This window comes from Podarcis pityusensis, assembly GCF_964106645.2.
Source record: "Podarcis pityusensis genome assembly, chromosome: 6".
Taxonomy (NCBI): Eukaryota; Metazoa; Chordata; class Lepidosauria; order Squamata; family Lacertidae; genus Podarcis; species Podarcis pityusensis.
In genome coordinates, this window is record NC_138030.1 from 63,691,970 (window position 1) to 63,716,896 (window position 24,927).

At 42.5% G+C, this 24,927-nt stretch overlaps 1 protein-coding gene across 1 annotated transcript; it reads left to right on the forward strand.

Annotated features, from left to right (window-relative positions):
• The first annotated feature begins 106 nt into the window (after window positions 1-106).
• On the forward strand, window positions 107-23,193 carry CTH (cystathionine gamma-lyase). Its single transcript, XM_081008950.1, has 12 exons — window positions 107-484; window positions 4,916-4,997; window positions 5,606-5,701; window positions 8,485-8,594; window positions 9,451-9,582; window positions 12,095-12,152; window positions 13,163-13,240; window positions 14,228-14,380; window positions 15,156-15,277; window positions 16,981-17,033; window positions 20,357-20,495; window positions 21,969-23,193. The coding sequence occupies exons 1-12, from the start codon at window positions 317-319 to the stop codon at window positions 21,993-21,995; spliced, it is 1,218 nt and encodes a 405-aa protein (XP_080865076.1). The 5' UTR covers window positions 107-316; the 3' UTR covers window positions 21,996-23,193.
• Window positions 23,194-24,927: the final 1,734 nt, after the last annotated feature.

The following is a 24,927-nucleotide window of genomic DNA, read 5'->3' on the forward strand; positions in this document are numbered from 1 at the left end:
GCGTGGCGGGATAGGGCTGCCCCATCTCCACCCACCGCCAGGCGAGGCGACTCACTGGCCGGGCGGCTCGCCGGGGTGGAGCTTCGCCCGCCTTAAGGCAGCTGCCCCTGCCAGCCACAGGGAAGCCGGCGAGCCGCGCAGGAGAGAAAAGGCAAATCTGACCCGAGATTGCACCAGCGCTCCTCCTCGCCCTCGCCGTCGGACGTGCTCGAGCCAGCGGCATCCGCAGCAGCGACCCCAGCTCACCCCGCGGAGCCAAGAGCCCAGCGCCGCCGCTCCTCTGACACCCAGGAAGGAAGGATCGCTTGCCGCCGAAATGGAGAACGCGAAGCAGAGGCGCGCCGGTTTCCTGCCGCCCTTCAGGCACTTCGCCACGCAGGCCATCCACGCGGGGCAAGAGCCCGAACAATGGAAGTCCCTGGCCGTGGTGCCCCCCATCTCCCTCGCCACCACCTTCAAGCAGCAGGCGCCGGGGAAGCACAGCGTGAGTGAGGCGGATGGGGCAAGCAAGGCTTCAGAGCCGGGCATGGGGGGGAAAGGGCAGGACTTGGAGGGAGGGGGTCCTTCTCTGTCTTCACAGAATCGTAGAATTGGAAGGGACCTCTAGGGTCATCTAGTCCAACCCCCTGCGATGCAGGAATCTTTTTGCGCCACGTGGGGCTCGAACCCAGGACCTTGAGGCCAAGAGTCCTATGCATCTACCGACTGAGCTGTTTGCTTTAGTTAGGGGCTCTCAGAAAACAGCGCCCCCCTCCCCATCTAGTCAATCGACTCTTTCTGTCTGCCCCAAGCCACACACCTGTCTGTTCCGCTCAGACGGCTCTTCAGCTTACCCATAACTCCTTTCCTTCTCGCCCAATGCGCCTAACCAAGGCTGCAGCCCAAGCTATGTTTCCTCAGGAGTTAACTCCACAGACCACAACAGGGTAAGTGAGGTTAGGATTGTAGGCAGAGGCTGCGATCCTAAGGTTTTATGGCAAGTGGTAGAAAGAGGTCTGCACAGAGGTAAATCCTGTGAGTTCAGTGGCACTTACTCTCTAGTAACTGTGTACATGATTGCAGCCTCTCTCTGTGTTCTAATTATCAAAACCACACACACACACTTTATATATCGATATATCTATGGATATAGATATATCTCGAGATCCTAGCTTGCAGTTTATGAAGATTTTCAGTATATGTCTGTTACTGATTCCTACATCAAAAAGGCTAACCCATATTGGCTAAATTGTACATTTCATTATGATAATCCTCACTGAATTGTGAAAGTCCAGCAGAAGCACCTGTTGCCTATTTATGAGGCAAGAGGATGACATCGCCTCCTTTTTGATCATTTTGCCTTACCGCTTTGCATTTTGAGGGCCAAACAAGACAATCCTGTCTCTTGTTTTTCCGCAGAGCAACTGCAGGTGTGTGATCATGATAAGGACTTTGGCTTGTGGGGAGGACTTTGTACCACAGTCCTGGTGAAAATTGCTCTCCTCCACCTTCCTTCAAAGCTGTTGTGCTTTGTTGCATGGTTGGCACCAGTGGCAGCTTCCCTTCCAGGGCAAAGAGCGGTTCAAGAGGGAGAGAGTTTAATATCGGGGGTGAGGTTAACCCCAGTCCTAACCAGGCACACTCTGCTGCTAGTTTGAAACGCAAGAGACGCGTGCATTTCAGTGTGAAAATAACAGACCTAACTTTGATTCCCTTCCATCAGTTAAAGTCATTTCTATGCTTGGAAGGAGCTCTTTCATTAACTAAAGGCCAGCTCAGGATCCAAGCCAAAGTCTTCAGAAGTTGGCCTATGTCTTGCTATCCCAGAAAGCCAACCTAAGGTGGCTTGTACACCTATGGAATTGATAGTGTTTGTTCACTTCGTTATTATAGAGAATCTAGATAGCATCTTTGCATTCTAGTGTTTTCCCTATTCTATCTTTTTAAAAAACCCCATTCTGTAGCAATGCATGTCCAAACATGGACTGGTACAGATAGTATTGTTGACACAACTGGCTGGAGAAGTGACCTGTGCTATTCCACTTGTCTGAATTACCTGTCCCACACCTGTCACATAAAGGTCGAAATTCTGTAATTTAGCTATTCAGAAGAGGCAGCAGTGAACTGAATAGGACTGGATTCACCCCCTTCTTTTCCATTTCCCCACCATGGTTGATGGACAGAATCTTAATCTCGCCCTGTTGGATGGTTCCTTCCTCCATTACTTTTCCACACCTTTTTTCTTAATTTGACTCCTCCAAGTACAAATGAGCAAATGTTTAACCTTTTTAAAAACAACTTGGAATTGCTGGCAAAATAATGCACTGTCTGTTTTTGCCTTTGTCACATAGACAGACATGCTAGAATTCAAATGGGTAGTATATTATTAAGTGTCATGTGGAACCTCAGATATATTTTGGCTTTATATGATTATGGAAGAGCAAGATGCTCATGTGGAGGGGGCTACAAAGGGGGGGGGTGCGTGTGTGCAAGCAATGGAACTCCAGATAGGAAATGTGTTGCATCTGTACTATTTCAGTCACCAAATGACATTTCTGTGTATAAAGTACATACTGATTTCCTCTTTCTTTCTTTTTTTGCCCTTTAGGGTTTTATTTGCTTTCTTTCAAGCCCATTTTGTTCTTCTGGGTATGGCAAATTTGGCATGCTATTTGAAAACGTTTTAAAAGCAGATCCCTGATTTAGTTTTGCCCAACACATTCAATCCATGTTGAATTTCTGGATTATCATCCTAGTTGGGTTGCAAGAAAAAGCTGACTCATTTTTAACTCTGCAGATTCTTGTGGGCAGGGCCGAACAAACTCGCCTTGCTACCCTGTCCTCTGCATGACACAAGACGATATGGAAATTGCATAAGCAAGCTGGCAGCTTTCCAGAGTATTGCATTACTCATTATGTATCTTGGGTTGAAAAAAACCTGTGTGTTTTAAAAGCAATGAAACGCCACGTTTCATAAAACCAACGAAGAGTCTCATGACATCTTAAAAGACTAAGTGGTTTATTTTAGCATAGTCTTTAATATGCTACAGAACTCTTAGTCCATTGTAGCAAAAACAGGTATTCTTCGGGATATTCAGTAAGATACTTAATACTTTACTAGTTGACGTACAAGAATTTAGCCAGGCAGGAAGAGTTAAAGTACAAAACCACAGGCGGAAAATATGTACATGGCGTTCTGTTCGGAATAATTTGTTTCACTAGAAAGCATTGTTTTCTCCCCCACTCCAAGGCTGGCCAGCTTGGATTCCTAATTTGTCATTTCCCCATATATTCAGACTTTCAAGTAATCAATGCTAAGGCAAGAAGGCACTGTAACTATAACACAGTCTTACCTCTGTCTAAGAACAGTCCTTTTAACGATAAATTGGGGCAATGCAGGAAGCTGGCTGTGGTGGAAAACTCTGAAGATGATTCAGTTGCCTGTGGTTTTGGTCTGCTCTTGCAGTTCTCACCTACCTGCATTTCATGACCCTGCCAAGGAAACAAATTTGTATGAAATTCATAAGCCATTTTAGTTTTATGATTAGTGGACAGAAAAGGAGGCAACTGAACATTAAGGTCATTGGTTGTGCTCCTGCTCCTATGCTAAAGTTCTCCAGATGTTAGTCTACATATCCCATTATCAGCTAGAGGTGATGGAAGCTGGAATCCCAACAACATCTGGAGTTCCTCATCCTTGCTCCGAAGAGAATGGATCTGCTTGGCTTGTGTGATAACCTGGAAGACAAACTGCTTCCCTAGCAGTTTCACTTCTGCCGCATTTAGAAAGCTTCCCCTTACTCCCGTCTTGGCCCTGAGCTCCATATATCTGGATCATCCCCCCTACCAGTCACATAACTCTGACTTGCAGTCTAGGTCTTGTTTCAGTTCCCCATTCCAAGACCTCCTGTCCACTCTAGGAACACGGAAAGCTGCCTTCTACTGGGTCAGTCTGTCTAGCTCAGTTTTGCCTACCCTGACTGGCAGGCTCTCTGGGATTTCAGACGGCGACCATTCCCAGCCTATGCTGGAAATCAAACCTTGGACTTTTGTGCAATGCAAAGTCCAAGGCTACAGTTATTATAGCATTAATTGCAGGGCATGCAAGGTGCCTTTCAAAACACAGGAGATGCAGCCTTGGGCCTTGTTTTTGCATCAAGGTGTGTTTTCTGCATCCTCTTCCTCCTGTATCCTCATCCTTCTCCTTTCTCTGGTCCCTCCGCCCCCCCCCCATTTTATACCTGCAACAGAATTGTACTAGGAATGTGTGCTTTTTGAAATAAATCCTCCATTAGCTCTGCTAATGTTCCGAAGAGCAAACATTTCAAATGAGCCTTGCCATGGGAAATGCAGGTCTTATAAATTGTCAGACTGTCACGTGCTGCTTCCACAACCTGTCTTTGAGCCAAATGATTGTTTGATTTTGCTTTCATCCCAGCTGTCTGCCAACAGTATGGAAATTTCTTTCAGGAGAAAACTCAAGTGGCTGCCATAGAAAGCCTAGCTGCAAAGAAGGATTGGGGGCTTCTGTACCTTTAGTTGTTGTTTAGAACTGTTAAAGGTGCAGGAGCCCTGGGACTTGTGACTTGACTGTGTTGAAACATTAGATTGCAAGATTTAATCTGTTTTCATGATCTGAGTTTCATATAACATATTTTTTTTCAAGGAGGATGGTAATAAAGGCAAATGGAAGGAAATATATAGAAAAATTTTCAGGATTTTACAACAAAGAAATCTAAGAGGCCGCTTCCTTTCTCTTTTGAATTTTTTTTTTTAAAAGTGGAAACAGAATTCCTAATTTCATCCTCAGGAGGAGATTCAGTATTTGTTTGGCCAAACTGCCGGTGCACATTATAAATAATTTGATCTCTAATAATTTCATCAACTATTGATGTATATTTACCTTATTTTGTTTTATTTTTGTTCTCTTTCATAGGGCTTTGAATATAGCCGCTGTGGAAATCCAACCCGCGATTCCATGGAAAAGGCTGTGGCAGCACTGGATGGTGCCAAGTATTGTAAGCTGTCAATATTTTCATTACAAAAAAATGATGATTGTCTTTGGCTAACAGTACACATAAGGTGCAACAGTAGTGTCTTGGAAAAGAGACAAAAAGGGAAGCTATTGGTTTTTGGTTAGCTCTGATTCTGGTATCATGCTATGCAACAATGCAGCTATATCTTTGTATTTTATCTATTTCATCAAACCTGGATAAATTACTTTTGGCCACGTTATTAAGGCATTTCCTAATCCACATTTTCAGGCATGGAATGCTTGGAGTTTGACACAGCTCATAACATAAATGTCCACAGTCATCTCCATAATGTAGTGTGTTTTTTTTCTAGATTCTTGGAATTATGGGTAACTTTAATGGTTCTAGATAAAATTGTTGTTACCTATTGTGTCAAAGCCCCATATCTAATCCTACGTAGTGTGTGTGTGTGTGTGTGTGTGTACACACACACATACACATACACATACACACACATATTAAGGTATTCACAGTAAGCTCTCCTTTGAAAGCGAGTTAAGTGTTCAGAGACACACACCTGCCACAAAGCTGAAATATATTGAAGAATTCATTTGTTCACTTGTCAGATGTTATTTATTTCCTTTTCCCGTTAGGTTTATCCTATGCATCTGGGTTAGCAGCTACGGTGAACATTGCACACTTGCTGAAGGCAGGAGATACTGTTGTTTGCACAGACGATGTCTATGGGGGTGAGTGCTGTACTTGCATATGGCAGGTCTTAACAGTCCTAGATGTAATCTCAGGGTTGTAATCCAGAAGCGTTTCAAAGATCATTAACCTGAGCCTGCACACTTAGGTCTTTCACTTCAGCACTGAGGATGGCTTGAAAGTCAGCAGTTATAACAGGTCAGACACCACAGGTGTGACTTATTATCTTAATTAATACTTCTTAGACAGAGCCAGTTGACACATCCGGCAGTGAGGCACTAACTGGTGTTCACCCATTTGTGATTTAGCCCTCAGTGACATGCCAAATAAAACTTCCATTATGGACCCATCATAAGCCTTGCTACTGTTTCCTGGGCATAATAATAGTTTTATTCCTGGGCATAATAATAGTTTTATTCCTGGGCATAATAATAGCACTAACTAGTCCTCTGTTACACATGGATTTGATGCACCTATCCTGCCCTTGAAATTAATAGATTTTTGCGCTCTTTCTTTAGTTTTCCAAAATCTTTAGATTGGTGTTCTTTCATGCAATACTTTGGTTCATCATTAGTTGATCTGAACTTGCTAAGAAGCTTTTTGCTTTTTTAAAAACACTTCTTAAAAATTCAAACCTATGCCCTTTTGGATTTTATTTTCTACATTGTCCATTTTGCAAAGTATGGCTTGCACCATCCTTTCCCAAACTAGTACCCTTCATATGTTTTTGGACTGCAGTTCCCATCATCCCTGACCATTGCCAGTGCTGGCTGGGGCTGATGGGAACTGGAGTCCAAAATATCTAGAAGCCACCAAGTTGGGTTTGGCTGACTTTAGATGCTATTGTAGCATACAACCCTGAATCTGTCTCTCTTCCTTCAGCTCCCAATACCAGGTTCCTTGACTTCCACCTGACGCGGAGTTCTCAACCCCAGTTGTCCTGGGACACAGTGGGCTACATTACACTCTCTAGATGTTGTCCCATGTAGGTGTGTCCAGGAATTGGATCAGCTCTAGCGAGTTGCCTACCATTATTTGCATTATGAGTTATAAACCACTGATAATTACTGATTTTCACCTATGACAGTGTTTTCCCTTTGAAATAAAGTGGTGTCACTGATGTGTGTTAGGATAATGTGAATAATGCTTTAATGTGGCTAAGGTAAAGGTAAAGGGACCCCTGACCATTAGGTCCAGTTGCGGACGACTCTGGGGTTGCGGCGCAAATCTTGCTCTATAGGCCGAGGGAGCCGGCGTTTGTCCGCAGACAGCTTCCGGGTCATGTGGCCAGCATGACTAAAGCTGCTTCTGGCGAACCAGAGCAGCGCACCGAAACGCCGTTTACCTTCCCGCCGGAGCGGTGCCTATTTATCTACTTGCACTTTGATGGGCTTTCAAACTGCTAGGTGGGCAGGAGTAACAGGAGCTCACACCGTCACGGGGATTTGAACCACCGACCTTCTGCTCGGCAAGCCCTAGGCTCAGTGGTTGTCACGAGGTTTTCCTCTGCTGAACTTTAACACATACTCTTGGACTAACTGGAGGGGGCGAGGAAGATGGCACCGGGTCAAGTCTCAACTGAGTCTCTGCTGCATGAGTAGGAGCTCTAATTATCAAATTACCCTGATGAAAAGGCTCAACCTATGAAAATATCTGCCAACTTTTATCAGTAAAAGACTCCGGGAGCTGTCGGGTGGACTTTTAAACCTCCCTTCCCTTTCAAAGCTACTTAAATCAACTTTGAACCACCTCCCTTGAAAAGCCCATAAAGCTGTGGGCTGGATAAAATAGCCCTATTTATTTCCGAGTACGAAGATGGTACTTACAAGACACATACTCTTTAAAAAACAAATACCTTGTAGGCAATAAATAGGAGTTGCAGACGTTTACTGTATGATTTCACTGGGTGAAAGGTGGAAATTCCTTACCCAGAATCTCTGTGCTGTTGACTGTGCAGCTACTGGTGCATCAACTTTCTGGGAGGACAGCCAAAGATAGCTTTAGGGGTAAGCAAAACAGGTATCCATTTACCATAACTAAAAGCGAGGGGTAATCTAGGAATGATTCTCCTTGTGACTGGGCCCCTCACATAGCAGTAGGAGCAGAGAAACATGTTTTCCACAAAAGCGGAAGAGGGCATGGCTAGATCAACACCATCAGCCAAATGTTTCCTTCTGTCATTTGATATCTGTGATTGTGCCAGTTTTATTCCTAGGAGCAATTAGAAGTCAAATAGGGTAGGATTGAAGTCTAGCGTGATAACAGGAAGGGGGATTTATGTAACCTCTACCACTTCGAAATTATCTGTTAAGCAAATTTGTTAGCTTGGGAAACAAATATTCTTTCTAGGAATACTTAATGAAATCTAGAAGACAGGCAAAGTAGAGAAGCCGACATTCTTTGTTGAGACCAGTGTGGCTTGATAAAAGGATTCCATCCACGTTTGCAATGTTTACTGAACTTTCAGAAAAGGAGAGGTGTGGGTTGCAACCCCAAGCATTTCACCAAGGAATTGATCCTAGCACGATTTATTTCATGATTTATTTGATGAAGAGGCCACCTTAGAACAGAAAACGCTATTTACACATCTATTTTGAGACCAAAAGGCAGGCTGCAGACATATTAATAACAAAAATATTTAGGATTGGGCTGCAAATCTGCTTACCTTGGAAGTGAGACCCCTGGAAACCAGTGGGGCTTGCTGTCAATGCTACTCTGGACACAGCTGTCGTTAAATGTCCTACCTTGTGTTGGTCCTTTCTTTGTTCTGGTTTCCATTACTTTCACCTTTAATTAATTAACTGTGGGTCTTTTCAAATCCTAGGTACCAATAGGTATTTCCGGAGTATAGCATCAGAGATGGGCCTGAAAACTATTTTTGTTGACTGCACCAAACTGGAAAACCTCAAGGCTGCAATTACACCAGAGACCAAGGTAACAGAGGAATGCTCATAAAACAGTGTTTGCAACATTCCTGGGATGACTTTATTATATCAAGCCTCCTCGGTTTACAAGGGCCTGGGAGTGACTGCAGATGTGTAGGAGAGGGAAATATTAAAGTGATAATACTACAGATCACTTATATACTGACAGTGTTGGAGCAAACCCTTCTTTGCTTTAAGAGGAAAACACAACGGTAAATCATGTAGCTGTCACTCCTGATCTCTGGCAAGTGCCTGGTGGGCATTTGCCAATGTAAGCAGGAATGGTGTAAGTAATATGAAGATTATTTTTTGAAAACATTATTGGGTATGATAGGAATTGGAGCAGGATCACTTGGATCTTGTCTATCCCCTCATGACAGCTTGGGTGATTGCCATTGGAATTCATCTGATGAACAAAACATGCATGATTGGATCCTCAGTTCTGGCAACAACAAGATGGTCATTGGATACAACCCAGGGAGTTTTCTGGGTTGGTTCCAGACTCTTGAGGCTAGCACAGCTCACATCCAAATGGCTGCAGGTGAAATTGAAAAGCAGGTTTGATGCCCAGGATTTAAAGTCTGGCAGTTATTTCCATGGAGCCAATTGCGATTAATCAATATGGAATAGTGAATGTGCCACAACAACAGAAAAATCTGTTCAGTGGCGGGGTGGGTGGGTGTGCACACACGCATGGATGTGTAAGCAAAAGACAAGCTCAGATTCTAACATATGTGATAGCCTTTCCGTTCAGTGTTTCCTTGAAACATAGAAGAGAAAGGCAAGTTATTGGTGATATCAACAAAATCATATACACATGTGTATCATTTCATAACTTTTACCGTCTGTCTTCTCAAAATAAACAGCTTGTCTGGATTGAAACTCCTACAAATCCAACGCTGAAAGTTGTTGATATTCAAGGTTGCGCTGACATTGTCCATAAGCATAAAGGCGTTATTCTTGCAGTAGACAATACTTTCATGTCTGCATATTTCCAGGTAAGTTGATTACCCAGTGCTGTCCCAGAAGTGCTTCATGCATATAGTAATTTTTTCCTTCTCAAAAATGGTGTCACAGGAGGGAACTAGCAGTGATGAACTCTTCTGTGTTAAAGTGACTGGCTCTGGTGCTGAATTTTGGATATGTGGTTGACTTTTCCAGGGTGTGTAGGCACTTAATGGCTCTTCCACATAACATGAAACGGCATGAGACCACATTTTCTGGCACGTAAACCTGCTCAATAGGGGACACAAAGTTAATCTGGTAGATAGAGGGATATGTTTCTTGTTTTCTAGAGCAAGCTGCAGCATAGTTCTGTGCATGTTTACTCAGACATAAGCCCCACTGTGTTCAGTGAGATTTACACCCAAGCAAATGTATTCTGGATTGCAGCCCTTCCATTCCCTTGTCACTGATCTGGTAAGAAGATGTGTGGATGGTGGGATGGAAATTCCGTAATTTTATGTGGAGTATTGGCTTTTTATTGATGATCCACTGATCTTTCATTTCTTTAACGGAATAACATATTTTTCCTATTCTTAGTAGATGAATACTCCTTTCGAAGTGATAACAAATTTTAGATTTTATCTGTTAATACAGATAAATAGCTAACCTTCAAGGAGCTCCAGTTAGGCTTACATGGTTCTCTGCCTCTCCTTGTTAGTTTCACAACAACCCCGTGAATTAGCTTAGTAAGAGACTGTGGTTAGCCCTGAGTGCACTTAGTAGCTAAGTGGGGACTTTAAACCTGGTTTTCCAGGTCCTAGTCAAGAACTCTAACCACAACACCACACTAGCAGCCCTTGAAGTTATCTTCAAATTAGCCAAGTGCTGGAGTTCTTGTCTCCCATCTGTATCAGATCTCCCTCCCCCTCTTGCTGTATATAAGAATCTATTGAGGAAGTGAAGGTGTCCAGTTACCAGCCTAGCTAACATTTCTTCTGTGGCTATACTGAGAGGAGCTGCATTGCACTGGTAACTCTGTAGTGTTATATGGCAGGTATTAATAAGTAATGGCTTTAGCAATTCAATGGACCCCAGAGTTGCTGTGTCAACAACTAGACCTGTGGTGTGGAATATTCAACATACTAGGCCAACCGCATAGTGAAATGCTGGAGACTGCTGCCGTACGCACTGCAAGGACTTCATAGCACAAAGAGAAAATGTTTCAGCTCACTAGCTTCAAAAGCAACAGAAAGGTCATTGCTAGTACATTACGCCAAGTTCATGCAGTGTTTCTGTTACTGGTTTTGAGATGTTGCAAAGCGTTCCTGGTTCAACAAGTATTGGACTAACATGTTCCTTTTAAAATTTAATTTATACCTTGTGCATGAAGTCCAGCAACCACGACCAAAAGATAAATAAAACAAAATAACCTAGATATTGACCTAGCCATCTAACCATATATTTTAGCACCACTAATGTAAAGCCACCAATAACACAAAATTATCCACAAGAAAGGAGAAACTGGTATGATAGAGTAAGAGGGAGAAAACGTTATCGATTTAAGAAAAAAACTGAGCAAACATCTCTTTGATTCATTAACTTAACAGTTATGGTCCTACTGGGTTTTTTTAACAGTTGCATATGGTTGCACGTGATTGTGTACTTTTAATTCCAATTCATGCCAATACATGCACCATATTTCTATAAAGGTACCAACCATCTGTCTTCCTTCCCTTACCTAAGTTAGTGAACCTGATCATACACAGGACGTCCCAAATTCCTGATAGCCGTTGAAAACCTATTTGTATTTTCAGGCCTGCTTCCAGGTTGGTTGAGGGCCTCAGGGTTGGAAGGGCCCTTGAGCTGCCTTAGAGGCAATGGCACTTACTTCTGAGTAAGCATGCCCAGGAATTGCACCGGGAAGAAAGAAAATACAGGGTTTAACTATGAAGGCGCAGAGTCTGTAATTTAGTAACCTATTTGAAAACAGGAAGAGCTGTCATGGTTAATAATAATAAAGCTACACTGAGACAGTGCTTGGGGAAAATACAAGGGTGGTAAAATTGAAGGCCTTTATTCTATGGAATTAGAAGCCTGATGATGACGTGGGTCTATAATCTAGCCCCATTCTCCTTTACTAATCCTCCATGACCAAACATTCCAAATAGATTAGCTGATATAATAGAGGGAAATATTGTCCAATTGTCCAATTTCCAGTGTGCCAGAAGCAGAGGATAGAAAAGAAGAGATGCTATGACAGTTACAGTATTTCTTGGGGAAGAATGCAATTTTTATTATTATTATTATTTATTTAGGTCAGACCCTAATGGTTGGCTAAAACCAGTTGTTCCACATTCATTCCCTATGAGAATTTAGGGCAAAGAGAGAAAGAATACTCGCAAGAAGATACTTTAGCATTAGTCATCTTGCTTAAGAAACCCATATCCAGTTATGTAGTTCCCAATGAACAGGGATATGCAGTGTAAAATTCCTACAGCTTCTGTTTACAGATAATAAAGCAGTACTTTTTAATTCTGAATTCATGTGTTTATTTTGTTGTTTCAGCGTCCTTTATCTTTAGGAGCAGATATCTGTATGTACTCAGCAACCAAGTACATGAATGGTAAGTGCCTGAGTGTTGTTGCAGAAAACTTCCATGTTATATTGATATTTACCAATCCGACATTACAAACAGTCAAGGCTACCAGACCTAAAAGGCATTCTATTGTTTCTTTCTACTTTCAAGTTTTTATTTTCTTCATGCCACTTTGAGGGGGCTGGGGGTGGGAAGGTTGATTTATAGTGGTGCCCATAATGCATCTGCCCATCTTCCAAACACAGTAGAGGTACACAATGGTTATTGTCTAGACTGGTTTCCCTTCTGAGGACAAGGCAATATTGTATTGAATATATACTTGCTGAACAAGGAGCTCTTTCGTTTGAAGTCTTTCTGCATTTTCATTCTTGCCCCGGGGTAGAAAATCTTCCTCAAATGTTTGAAAAACTCATTGTGTCCAACTAAAAATTGCACTGTACAGGACTGAAAGGAATCGTTTTGAGGTGCTGAGGGGCTTTGCCACTGAGCATTAGGGTCCTATCTGGTGCAAGCCTCTTTCCAAAGTACTCACCATCAAGGTTGCAAAGGCAGTAGAGGGATAATCAGTTTTTGGCTTCAAAATAAGCCACTCAAGGAAGATGGTACTACTAAGAAGAAATAGGGTGTCATACTTTGCAACAGAAATGCCCTCTCAAGGAAAGGCTGCCTGGAACCCTCACCTCTGCCATTTAGGTTTCAGAAAAAGGCATTTCCTCACTTTTAAGAACAAACTGCTAATCTAAGCATTTTTAAAGCTTAGGCCATTTTCATTTGAATGGGCTGTTGTTTTTTAGTTTCTTTTTTGTGTTTGCTTTATGGTTTTTTATCATTTAAAAGGTGCTGTAGTTTCTAAGCATGTGGTTAAATGCCTAGTGGGCATAGATCTATGTTGACATGAAGGCTATAAATTGGGTATAATTAATTACACAGGAAGCACGTAGAATGAAAGCAGAGGAAACAGCTACAATTTTATGTCTGACTTCTCTACTTAAAGAGGGCTAATTTGCCATTTTTCTTCTGCCTCCTTGTTTCTTCAGGTCACAGTGATGTTGTAATGGGACTGGTTTCTGTCAATGACGATAATCTCCATGAGAGGCTCAGATTTTTACAATATTGTGAGTACACAAAAAGATGTGATGAATGCAGGTTTCTGATACCTGCCTACTTAAATTCAGAACTGCATTTCTGCAGTAGTCATTTGTTTTACACACGTTTATCTGACTTATTGTCAAAAAGCCTCCCACAAAAAAAGATTTTGCGCAGCCTTTTCTACCACCCCACTTTCCTTGGGAGCAAAGAGATTCATTCTGACACCATAAACCAGTTTGCTCTCATGGGAAATTTGAAACTGCAGTGCTGAAGTCATGTTTCAGGCCTTACTAAGGCCTTCAGTGGCCATACATGAATTAAGACTGAGCTGGTGTGTTTCCTCACTTGAGGCCTCTGACTAAAATTTACAGCTTGAGCTGGAACAGTTGGTGCCTGAGATGCAAGTGGTGCTGCTGTCTAGTCCATTATCTATCAGGCCTGCCCAAGCCTGAAGGTTCGTGCTTCCTGTTAAATGGAGGGCCTGTAGTTATATATCACTCAATGTAGTGGATAGATTGTTTAATTTGGGCCCTGGAAATCTAGATCAAAATCTCACAAAATCTTAAAGCTCACTGGATACCTCTCAATTTAACCTTTCTCAGAGTTGCTGTAAGGATGCATACATTACCTCAAGGGCCTTGAAAAAGCAATGTGATAAAAAATATAATATCATTGTTTCCTTCTTTGCCTGGAGAGGATTCAAAAACCTAAATTAAAAACCACATCATTTTGCTAGGCTATGTCTCAGTTCCTGAATTTTAGGTTCCTGTTTCAAAACTCAGAAGCCTGAATAGCTGCAATGCCACCTGAATGCTATATTTTAACTTTTTGATTAAAACTCTGCTGGGGTTTGGGCTTCTGTTCTGAACATATGTCTATACTTTGATGAGCCAGCAGTATTGTCTTGCTGAGTTCCTCCTTATACTTTTCCCCAATGGGGCTGAAAAGCCTATTCAGCAATAAAGCCATTAGCAAAGAGGGTTATCTCTGTGTTTCTTTTTTCCCTTTTCCAGCTCTTGGAGCAGTTCCATCACCTTTTGACTGCTACCTTTGCAACCGGGGTTTAAAGACATTGGAAATCCGCATGAAACAACATTTCCACAATGCGCTGACGATTGCCAAATACCTTGAGTCAGATCCAAGAGTTGAGAAAGTCCTCTTCCCTGGTAAGTTGGCTTTGCAGAACCTGGCAGGGGATATAAGCTCTTGCAAAAAAGTGCCGCTGGCTGTAATTGGAGCGAGGAGAGAAGCAAAAGAATCTGCATGACTAAGTGGACTCTTCCAGCCCAGTAACTCAAATGACTGATAAAGGGTGGAAACAATAAGTGCTTGTGAATGACTTGTTCCATATCTGCCTAGGGCACAGTTTGTTATTTGAATTTCCCTGCCATGCTGTCACTTTCTTCCCTCTCACATATGTTCACCACACATTCACAATTTTTACATGGTTCAGTTGACTTATTTCTTTACACACACTCATCCCAGGCAAGCCATTCAAAATCCTAGTCTTCTCATGCATTATCCTTTCATAAAGCTTAAACACATGTAGAAGATGGAGAGATATTGAACTGTTGGCCCAGCCCCTGATGTCCTTTGCAGCTCCCACGACCTCTGTGGACACCTTGAAAGGGGTGGCAGCTGTCCCTTGGAATATGTAGTCATCATGGGATCAGGGGTTGTAACAGCAGGTCCTTGCTCCACCTTATGGAAGTGAACCTTGCAGAGAGACTTGCATAATGCAGTTTATATAACTTTTGTAACCACAATTCTTTTATTTTTGACAAACAGCATTTTCAAACTTAACTCGCTTGGAACCATAGCAATAATCAAAGTACATTTTATGCCTTGGACTAGCGACTTCATATTTTAATAGATTGTGTGTGTTTTAAAGCAACGATAACCTAAATCCGGATGCTTTAAATAATGCATAATTCATTTCAGGATTGCCGTCACACCCGCAGTACGAGCTGATGCAACGCCAGTGCACAGGCTGCCCAGGAATGATCTCCTTTTACATTAAAGGAAACCTTGAAAATGCCTCCACATTTCTCAAAAACTTAAAGGTAAGAAAGAGGCCTGATTTGCATTGCTTTTGAAAGAGGAACACTCCCGGCCCCTCCCTTGTCAGGATATGGATGCTGTAAAAGACTTTGCAATATGCTTCTTCCCTTAAAGGAAGCTTTAAAGGACAGGCTGCCCCAAATGTAAATAACCAACCTTGTTATGCAAAGTGACACTAATGACAGGGAAAGAAAAGGAGTATTTTAGAAACGATGTGTTCATTCAGGCAACTGCTGCTTGCCTAAGATATCACGTAGTGCCACCCAAGGCCAGCCAACTCTCCTGTCTGGAATTCTGGAAGCAGGGGAGCCCTTGCTTATGTAACACTGGCCTGGTGTTTTGAAATGCCTGGCATTTGTGCTGAGTCCTCAGAAGACGCTTGTCAAATCAATGCCTCATCCACATGTATCACTGGAAAAGTATGCTCCTGCAAAGACTGCTGTGCAGTCATTTCTCCTGAATTTCTGCCAGTGGCGTATCGTTCATCTTGGCTTGCGCCCGCTGGCTGCGAACAGGCATACTTTGGTTTCACCAAAAGTTGGCACCTAAATTAACAACAAGGAATGAGCCAAGAGCTTTACTGTACTTCAACAACAACTGAAGATATAAACATCCCACAAACTAGGGCTGGCTAACTTTCCCCTCCCTGCTCATAAAATGATCAATCTGATGACCAGGGAGGGCGCACAGTTTGTATCCCCATCAGGCACCGGGCTGGGCAGATAGGTTTACATTACTACCCTGCAGTGCTATGTCTAATTAATACCTTTTTGCAGCTTCTACAAAAATTATTGGGGTCTTGCTGAGGAGGGCAGATTGGGCACCCCAAACCAGGAGGTAGCCACGCAGTCCATAAACAACTAACAAAGTCCTAATCCACCTTCTGGGGGCAGGTGGTAATATGTTTATCACAGTCATTTACCCCCATATTGCTTTAATTCTATCCCTGGCTGCTATAAACCAAGCAAGCAAGAGGAGAATCGTATATCACTCCCAGAAAATGCCCAAACACAGGTTTTTGGAGAGTCTCTAGAGAACGGAAATTTCGCAGAAGCTCCTGAGAATGCCTGTTGTTCCCCTGATTTTTTGATTTATTTATATTTGCTCCTAGGTGGAAAACCTGAAAAGCTTTTCCTGGCCTGTATCTGAGATTGCCATGGCACAAAGAGACAAATGTGGTCTCTGGTGCTGATAGGAGTTGTAGTCACCAGCTTGGCCAAGGCTGCTTATGCAATTACTATTAGTTAACTAGCAGGTAGGGAGTTGTGCTCACCCCCTTTGGAATCCTGGGAGCTCAGGGGCCCATAGGATTTAATAGGGCAGGGCTGCTGAATACAGTGCTGCCTTCTCTTCTTGCCATCCTTCCATAGGGCAGCAATTCAGTGCAGGCTTGGCAGCTACAGTCTCTTTCCCATGCCCTAGTACAGGCTTGCGGGAGAAGCCATATTTTGCCACAAAGATCTCCATGTCATGCAGAAAGGAAGGCACATTCTGGCATCTGCCATTGGCCAGGGGACGAAGGCCACTAGGAAGCTGCTCCCCTTTGCTCCCAGGAACAAGTTTGCTTCTGCTCCTCTCAGCCCCAGCTGACTAGAGAGCTGACAGCCACAGACTCTGCCCTTATTTGTAAAGGGACCGAGTTTCAAGTGAAAAGTTGAGTGAATGAATGCTGAAATATAAAGCTCTGTATTGTTCTTCTTTTTAGCTTTTTACGCTGGCTGAAAGTCTAGGAGGATATGAAAGCCTGGCAGAGCATCCGTAAGTGAAGTTAATCTGAAATCTCTGTTGGAATCAACTATATCCTTATTTTATTTTAAATCTGTCTAATACTTAATACGATTCAGACTAACGAACACAATAATAATTTGGCCACAATGGCCAATACTGTACTTTATCCCACCATTCTTTCAGTGAAGGGAGATTTCTTTTATGTAGTAAATATATAACTTATGAATTCTTTATCTGAAGGGCTGATCCTTCAATGTAGTTGAAAACTTAAACTTTTTGTTAAGGTTAAACTTAAGGTTAGGTTAAACTTAATTTTAAAGGCCTAAAATTCGTTTGTGAATAAATTATATTCCTCCCAGTATCTTTTAGCCTCCAAGCATTACTGACATAAGCTATAGTGTTATAATTTCTCTTTTTTGCGCTCCCAAAAGGTGGGTAACTAATTTTAAATTTACCTTATTTTTACTGCCATCATATCATCTTGCCCTCATCTTGTTGTTGTTGTTGCTATTGTTGTTACCTATAAAATATCCCGCTAGCAAATTTGTCTTTTGAATATACTAAAACCAGTGAGAATTCTTATTACCTTGGAGGATTGCAGTATTTTACTGCAGTCAACAAGATAATTACATGCGAAGTATTTTTTAATTTCTTTTGCTATTTTAAAGTCCTTATTAGTATCCAATTTCAAGCCATCTGCCACTTCTCAGCCCATAATGTATCTATCCCAGATCCTTAACCAGTTAGATCACGGGTGTCAAACACAAGGCCCGCGGGCCGAATCCGGCCCGCCAGACCTCGTCATGTGGCCCATGTAGCCGCCGCCAGCCGCCAGCCTTCACCTATTATTCTCGCTCTTTTTTTTTTGACACAAGAAAGCCGCCTCTTCAGCGCATGCGCGGCAGCCTACAAGCCAGAGAATGTCTGCCCTCTAGCGGCGCCGGCCGTTCTACACAGGAAACCTCCACTTTACATGCATTCAGGAAACCTCCACTTGTTTTAGACAGAAGCAGAAAACAATTCTATCCAACCAAATATGATGCTAAGTTCCACTGCTGTTTTTAAATGACTTCTGCCTTTTATGATTTGCCATTAAATTTAGAGGTATCTTCTCTCCTCATCCATGTCCTTTAGCCAGTTCTCTGCTGCTGAACAACATTCAACAGGTGTTGATTCCCCACATTTTATGATGATGTAAACAGATTTTATCTTGTTTGTAGCCTTGTTGTGCACTGCTTAGACACGATGGTATTAAGCCAGGCATGTCCAAAGTCCATTTTGGGGGCCTAATCCGGCCCGCTGGTTGGTTTAATCCAGTCTATCTCCTGGGGTAAAATCCTAAAAAAAGCTCAACAACTTCAACTTTGGTTGGCCCTCATGCATGTTCATTTCATCAAATCTGGCCCTCTTTGAAAAAAGTTTGGGCACCCCTGAGTTCGATGTTTAAAGAAAATCATCTTGGCATGAACAGTTCTACTGCTTTTTTTTTGCTTTCTCAAAAAATGAACTGGCAATCTGCTGTTTTAAGCTGTGTACGGAGGAGGGCATGCTTGGTACAGGAAACCCTGCTGAAGAGCATATGACTTTGTAAAAGTGTGTATTTTAACGATAGACATGGTACAGATTGGAAGCGTCACTTTATCCCTTCTAAATTACTGCACCTTTCAAATTACAGGAGTTTGGTGCTAGCATTTCTCTGCCTCTTAGCAAGATTTATAGCCAGGAAAAATGACAAGGGTAGTGAACACAATCTTTTTCCTGGATGTCATCCTGTGGCCGTATCGAACCCTCTGGTTAACAAGATTGGCCTGTCCAAATTGGATAGAATCCCTGCAGGCCCTGTGAGACCTAGATGGGATGGAAAACAAGGTACATCTAAAAAATAAATAAAGATAAAATAACACTGCAAGCTGGACATAGCTAGGTCCGAATCTCTTGGCAGGGCCTCTCATTTATCAGGGAAATTCACATTTGTTTCTGGGTCTTTCTAGACCACCACAAAAGCCAATAAGATGCCACATAGTGGAGTGGCAAAGGTTCCACCTCTCTGCTGACAAGACACACCAGTAACTTTTAGGGTCTCGGTAGGATTGAATATGTTTACTGTTGTCCTTGGAAGCTTTCTTGCTGCGTTCTGTCAAAATGTAACTTTTCCTGTCCAGGGTTGAGCTCTGGGAAAAGCTGAGCTTTTCTAAACAAGAACTTTATGGCAGAAGGATGAAATTGCTTCTGAAAGCAAGTGTATGGTATCAGTTGACTAACCATCATTACCTCCACCCCCAATAATGTTGCCAAGAAAACACCCCATCAAACAAACAAACAAACAAATAAAAAAAACCCTGCCCATCTGACTGGGTTTCTCTGGCCAGCTCCCAACAGAATATAAAAGCGATAAAACATCAAACATTGCAAACTTCCCTAAGCAGATGTCTTCTAAAAGTCAGATAGTTGTTTATTTCTTTGACATCTGATGGGAGGGTGTTCCACAGGGCAGGCACCACTACCAAGAAGGCCCTCTGCCTAGTTTCCTGTAGCTTCACTTCTCTGTGAGGGAAGCGCCAGAAGGCCCTCAGAGCTGGACCTCAGTGTCCAGACTGAACGATATCTATCATCTATCTATCATCTATATTCAAGGCAAACAAATGCAGGACTATACTTTAAAACATTTTCTTTAAAGGCAAACAGCTTGCCTCAAGAACAGACTGAATACCACATGAGTGTTTTGATGAGCTGGTGTTTAGGTCTATAACTTCGCTTGCAAAGAATTTGCTGTGAGACATGTTTTCATACTGCACCTTCCTTCTGCGGCTGCCTGCCTATTTGATGCCAGTTCAGAAGCTCTCGGAGCTGGCTGCCATCTAGAAAACTGCTTGCTACTAGCATAGCAGTTCCACAGCCTTCAGGAAGGTGTCACTATCCCAGAGCATTTGGCATGGATTTGAGACCATAGTCTAGCATGATCTTAGCGCTCACTTGATGAGGATCAGAGATCTGTCTCTTAAAGGGCATTTTACTGCCTCTCTGCTGCCTCTGTGCAATTCTTTTTAATTGTTGCATCTGGAATGACAGACCAACCCTCCAACATTGCTGGGTTGCCCCAGCCAATCTGGGCAGCTTCCAACATATATAAAAACACAGTAAAACTGTAAAAAAAACCCTTCCTTATTCAGGATTGCTTGGGAGTCAGATATTTCCATACCCTCCAACATTTCTGCAGTGAAAATAGATATATCCTAAGGAAAAGCAGGACATTCCGAGATCAAATCAGAAACCATGATGGCTTCTCTAAATCAGGTACATCCCTGGAAAACAGGGACACTTGGAGGGTCTGACAGACTATTGTTCTTGTTTAGTGCCATCATGACTCATGCCTCAGTCCCAAAGGCAGACAGAGAAGTCCTTGGGATCTCGGATACGTTAATCCGCATGTCTGTCGGTTTAGAAGACTCGGAAGACTTGTTAGAAGATCTGGACCAAGCTTTGAAGGCCGCGGTAAGTGATTTCAGTTACGGAGAAATGTAGGGGTATGTTTTTGCTTTTTAGCTCCCCCCATTGCTTTAGAAGTCAATAGTAATTCTGATGAATCCTCAAGTTACATTTGTCAGATAGCTTGACAGAACACAGCTAGTAGCAAGAAGTGAAATGTTTTTGCAGTAAGCTCCTGTACTATATCTTACTATACATACTATATAGGTCCATGATTACTGAGCAGGCTAGCTGAACATATTAGTGAGGTGTTGGGGCTAGGTCCCTGCCCCCCTCCATGCCATGCGCACATTCCAATTTATATTCACACGTAGCCCATACACTACTATAAATACACATAAAGGTAAAGTAAAGGGACCCCTGACCATTAGGTCCCGTCGTGGCCGACTCTGCGGTTGCGGCGCTCATCTTGCTTTATTGGCCGAGGGAGCTGGCATACAGCTTCTGGGTCATGTGGCCAGCATGACTAAGCCGCTTCTGGTGAACCAGAGCAGCACACAGAAATGCCATTTACCTTCCCGCCGGAGCTGTACCTATTTATCTACTTGCATTTTGACGTGCTTTCAAACTGCTAGGTTGGCAGGAGCAGGGACCGAGCAATGGGAGCTCACCCCGTCACGGGGATTCGAACCGCCAACCTTCTGATCGGCAAGTCCTAGGCTCTGTGGTTTAACCCACAGAGCCACCCATGTCCCCATAAATACATAAATACACAAATACACATATAGGCACACTATTCCAGGGGCTACCAGCCTTCTGAGGCCAGTAGGCCCATTTTGAATTTGGGTATAACCCAAAATGGCTGCCACGGGGGCCATGATATAATGGCAGATGCGTTGAAAAGAACAGCAGACGAGGCACAACCACAAAGAGGTTGCAGATGGGGGCCGGGGAGGCATCTACATCAGTCACCACTGCACTTACATCCAGAGGGAAGCTCTTTTGCACTTCTGCTCTGCTCAGAATAGGAGGAAGGTGGGTGTCCAGTCCTGGAAGTCAATGAAATTTGGTCATGTTTAAGGGGGCACCCTCAGTGTAAGAGCGACTGAGTCAGTGCAAACAAGGAACTGAGCAGGAAGAGCAAATCATTTCTAGTACAACTGTGGATTTCTGAGGGGATATTTACTAGACCTGTTGCAGGTGCCATAGGACTCATGCCTACCAAGCATGAGAACTTGACAAAAAGGGATTACCTGAGTGGTAATGGCACTGAAGATTATCTTTAGGCTAAATGACTGACAAAAATCATGCTGAATTTTACTAACAACTACACTTCTTTTGCAAAGTGACTAAGTTGCCTTTGTCTGCTGACTTCCTCATTTTTCTGCCAGATTCTTTCCCCTCTAACATAGCAGAAAAAGGCAGCTGGGAGTTTGGATGAGTAGCATAGTGTGTACCAGTATGAATCCGATCTGCAATTAAGTTGAGTCATTTAAAGAACAATAGTGATAAAATTTCTCTTGCTTTCTCTTGCCACAGATTCCCGATTACAGAATCTATAACTAGGAGTCTTGACATCACATTTAATTCCTGCACATCTGTAATACAAATGAACTGGATGATCAGCTGCTCATGAACTTCCATTGGATTAGATTTCCTGCTGAAAATGAAAAAGTTGATGTTTTTGACGCCCGGAAAGGAAGCCTAGAATACTTGTTGACTCCACAACCCCCTTTTTTCCAAGAAGTGTCTTCCGAGGTCATCTCCTCATTGTCTGATTCCTTTGATTTAAAAACAAAAAGAAAGCCATATTTCTTGACAGCAGTAGTTCCCAGGTGACCGTGGTCCACACTCAGGAAGATTGTGCCCAATCACACATATTTATATTTAAATATAAATATATTTAAATTAGTGTGGCATAATAGCTAAAAGACTGTGCTGTAAATCAGGAAGTCCCTGGTCTGAATCTTGCCTTAGGGTAGGGTTACCAGACTTCCCCAGTTCCCGGGGACAGTCCCCGGATTTGCAGATCTGTTCCCAGGAAACATGGCAGCCTCAGCAGCCCAGAGCCAGCCTGGTAGCACAGTTGGCTCTGGCTGGCTTCAGGAGCTGCTCGCTGCCATGGTGCCTGCCATTTTTCCTCGCTGAAAGTCCCCATATGATGTATCTTGTGCGCAACAGTTTTTAAAAACTGTGCATTTATGTTTCACAGGGTGCAAAAATAGGGCTTTGCACCTTTATACAATATGCATGTGTGCCTGGGCCCATGGTCTTTTGCCTCACCATCCCCATTACTGACTCCCCGTTGCTACTCAGCTTCAAAAAAAAAAAGTGTCCCCAGATTCATTGAAAAAAAATCTGGTAACCATATCTTAGGGAAGCCAGTCTCTCTCAGCCTCAGTTTCCCCCCATCCACAATACTGGGTTATTGTAGGGATCACAACTAGCTAATGTTTATGAAGTGCTCTGAAGTCTTGAAATGGCTATGCCAATATTATTATACTTGATTATTTTGATAGAAAATTGCCATTATGCCAGCATACTTGGTTGTTTCTTGTCACTTATACATGCTGCTGATTTATTTTATTGTTTTTAAACGTTAATAACCGACTTGGAAAAAAGACTGCTGCATATACCAAGTGTGGATTTTAGATTGGTTCCCACTGTTTTTCTCCTGTGCAATATTGGAAAATGAAGCAAAAAATCAGTTGCATGGCACCCTATGCAATAGGTTTTTATCTAAAATAAATAAATATTGAATTTGCTTTGGTTTCTGCTTTTAATTTCTGTTAATATAGATCTAATCAAACTCTACAATCCTATGATTCCATAACCATCTTTTAGTTACATTTTTGTTGTTGGTGGTTCTAGTTGTTTTTGGTTTTTTTTACAACATTCAAGATTTTTTTCCACAAAAGACACGATTTTCATCATCATTTGCACTGTTTTTATCAGTTTTATAAAGTTAATTATTGCTTGGGCCAATTTCTCTGAAGAAACTAATAGGAGGAATGCTTGGTTAAAAGCTCAATATTATACAGTGGTACTTCGGGTTAAGTACTTAATTTGTTCCAGAGGTCTGTTCTTAACCTGAAACTGTTCTTAACCTGAAGCACCACTTTAGCTAATGGGGTCTCCTGCTGCTGCCGCGCCGCCAGAGCACGATTTCTGTTCTCATCCTGAAGCAAAGTTCTTAACCCAAGGTACTATTTCTGGGTTAGCAGAGTCGTATGTAACCTGAAGCGTATGTAACCCGAGGTACCACTGTATAGGCAGAATATTTTTCTGTGGGTGTGGCTGCATCAGATTCATTTGCAACTGACCTTACATGTGGGTTTGCTTTAACTAAGCCCAGTGTCTTTTTCCCCTGGGGGTATGCATACCCTTAAACATTTTGTGAATCTAAGTTTGGCCTCATTGAGGGGCAGTATTTCGATATGAGTAGGAAAATGAGAGTACCCCTAAACACATTTTTATAGGAAAAGAGCACCGACTAAGCCTATGGTTTGTCCAGTAGTCACACTTGCTTTTCTGGGAACTGGTTCCTTTGCATGCCTTAGGCTGTTTTGCTGTCTTTAATGGTATACCATAGCCTAGGTGTTATAAGTAGAGACAATATTTGATGTCTGTGGGATGAAATTTTGGAGCCATCCTAATCCTTAATACTCTCAGTGTGGAAGAGTTCCTAGCTAGGAACATATGCACAGATCTGTTCCCCCACCCCCACCCCATGGATGCTTTCTATGCTTGCAGTTTTATACTGCAAGAGTCAAACCACAAAAATATCCTGTAGACAGAGTGACTGGACTGCAAGAAAGCTGATCTGATACTGCGCAAGCCACCTAGGTACAAGTGAGAGGTATGTTACTCACCTCAAACCAAACGCCCCCTTTTGGAACTCCTGAGAAGTGAAGGGAATTTCACAAGTGAAATTCTGTGGGGAGGTTTATCCAAGGGAGATGTGGATAATACCACTTATCTTTTGCCAGATGGCATGTGGGTATTTGGGCGATGCCTCTACATCCCAAGCGCAGCAAACTGAAACTTCAATAACGAACCCAACCCCCCCCCCCGTTGCAATAAGAACCAATCACAACAATACAAACATAACACGTTAGTAGAGAATATATAATAGAATAATGATATCATTCAAATTCTAGGAAAAAGCCAATCAAAGTTCATATCTACAATATAACAGTGGTAGTGAGGACCGTCAAGCGGTGTGTTCAAAATAGATGTTTAAGGACAGTCTCACAACAGTCTTTCAAAAGTTTCAACAGAAGACGTCTCAAAAGTTTCAAAAGTAAAGCCTATCAATAGTCTTTCAAAAGTTCCAATGGAAGTTTTTATTACGTCTGCTGTGGAGGACTTGCCAAACACAAAACTGCTTTACAGCAGCATTGTGAGGTTGTATAAACAAACCAGTGATTATAGTACAGTGGTACCTCTGGTTAATAACTTAATTTGTTCTGGAGGTCCGTTCTTAACCTGAAACTGT

Coding starts and splice junctions, on each gene's coding strand:
- CTH (XM_081008950.1), top strand. CDS start 317: ATGGAGAACGCGAAGCAGAGGCGCGCCGGTTTCCTGCCGCCCTTCAGG. Junction 4,998..5,605: donor ACTGGATGGTGCCAAGTATT/GTAAGCTGTCAA, acceptor TTTTCCCGTTAG/GTTTATCCTATGCATCTGGG. Junction 17,034..20,356: donor GAAAGCCTGGCAGAGCATCC/GTAAGTGAAGTT, acceptor GTTCTTGTTTAG/TGCCATCATGACTCATGCCT.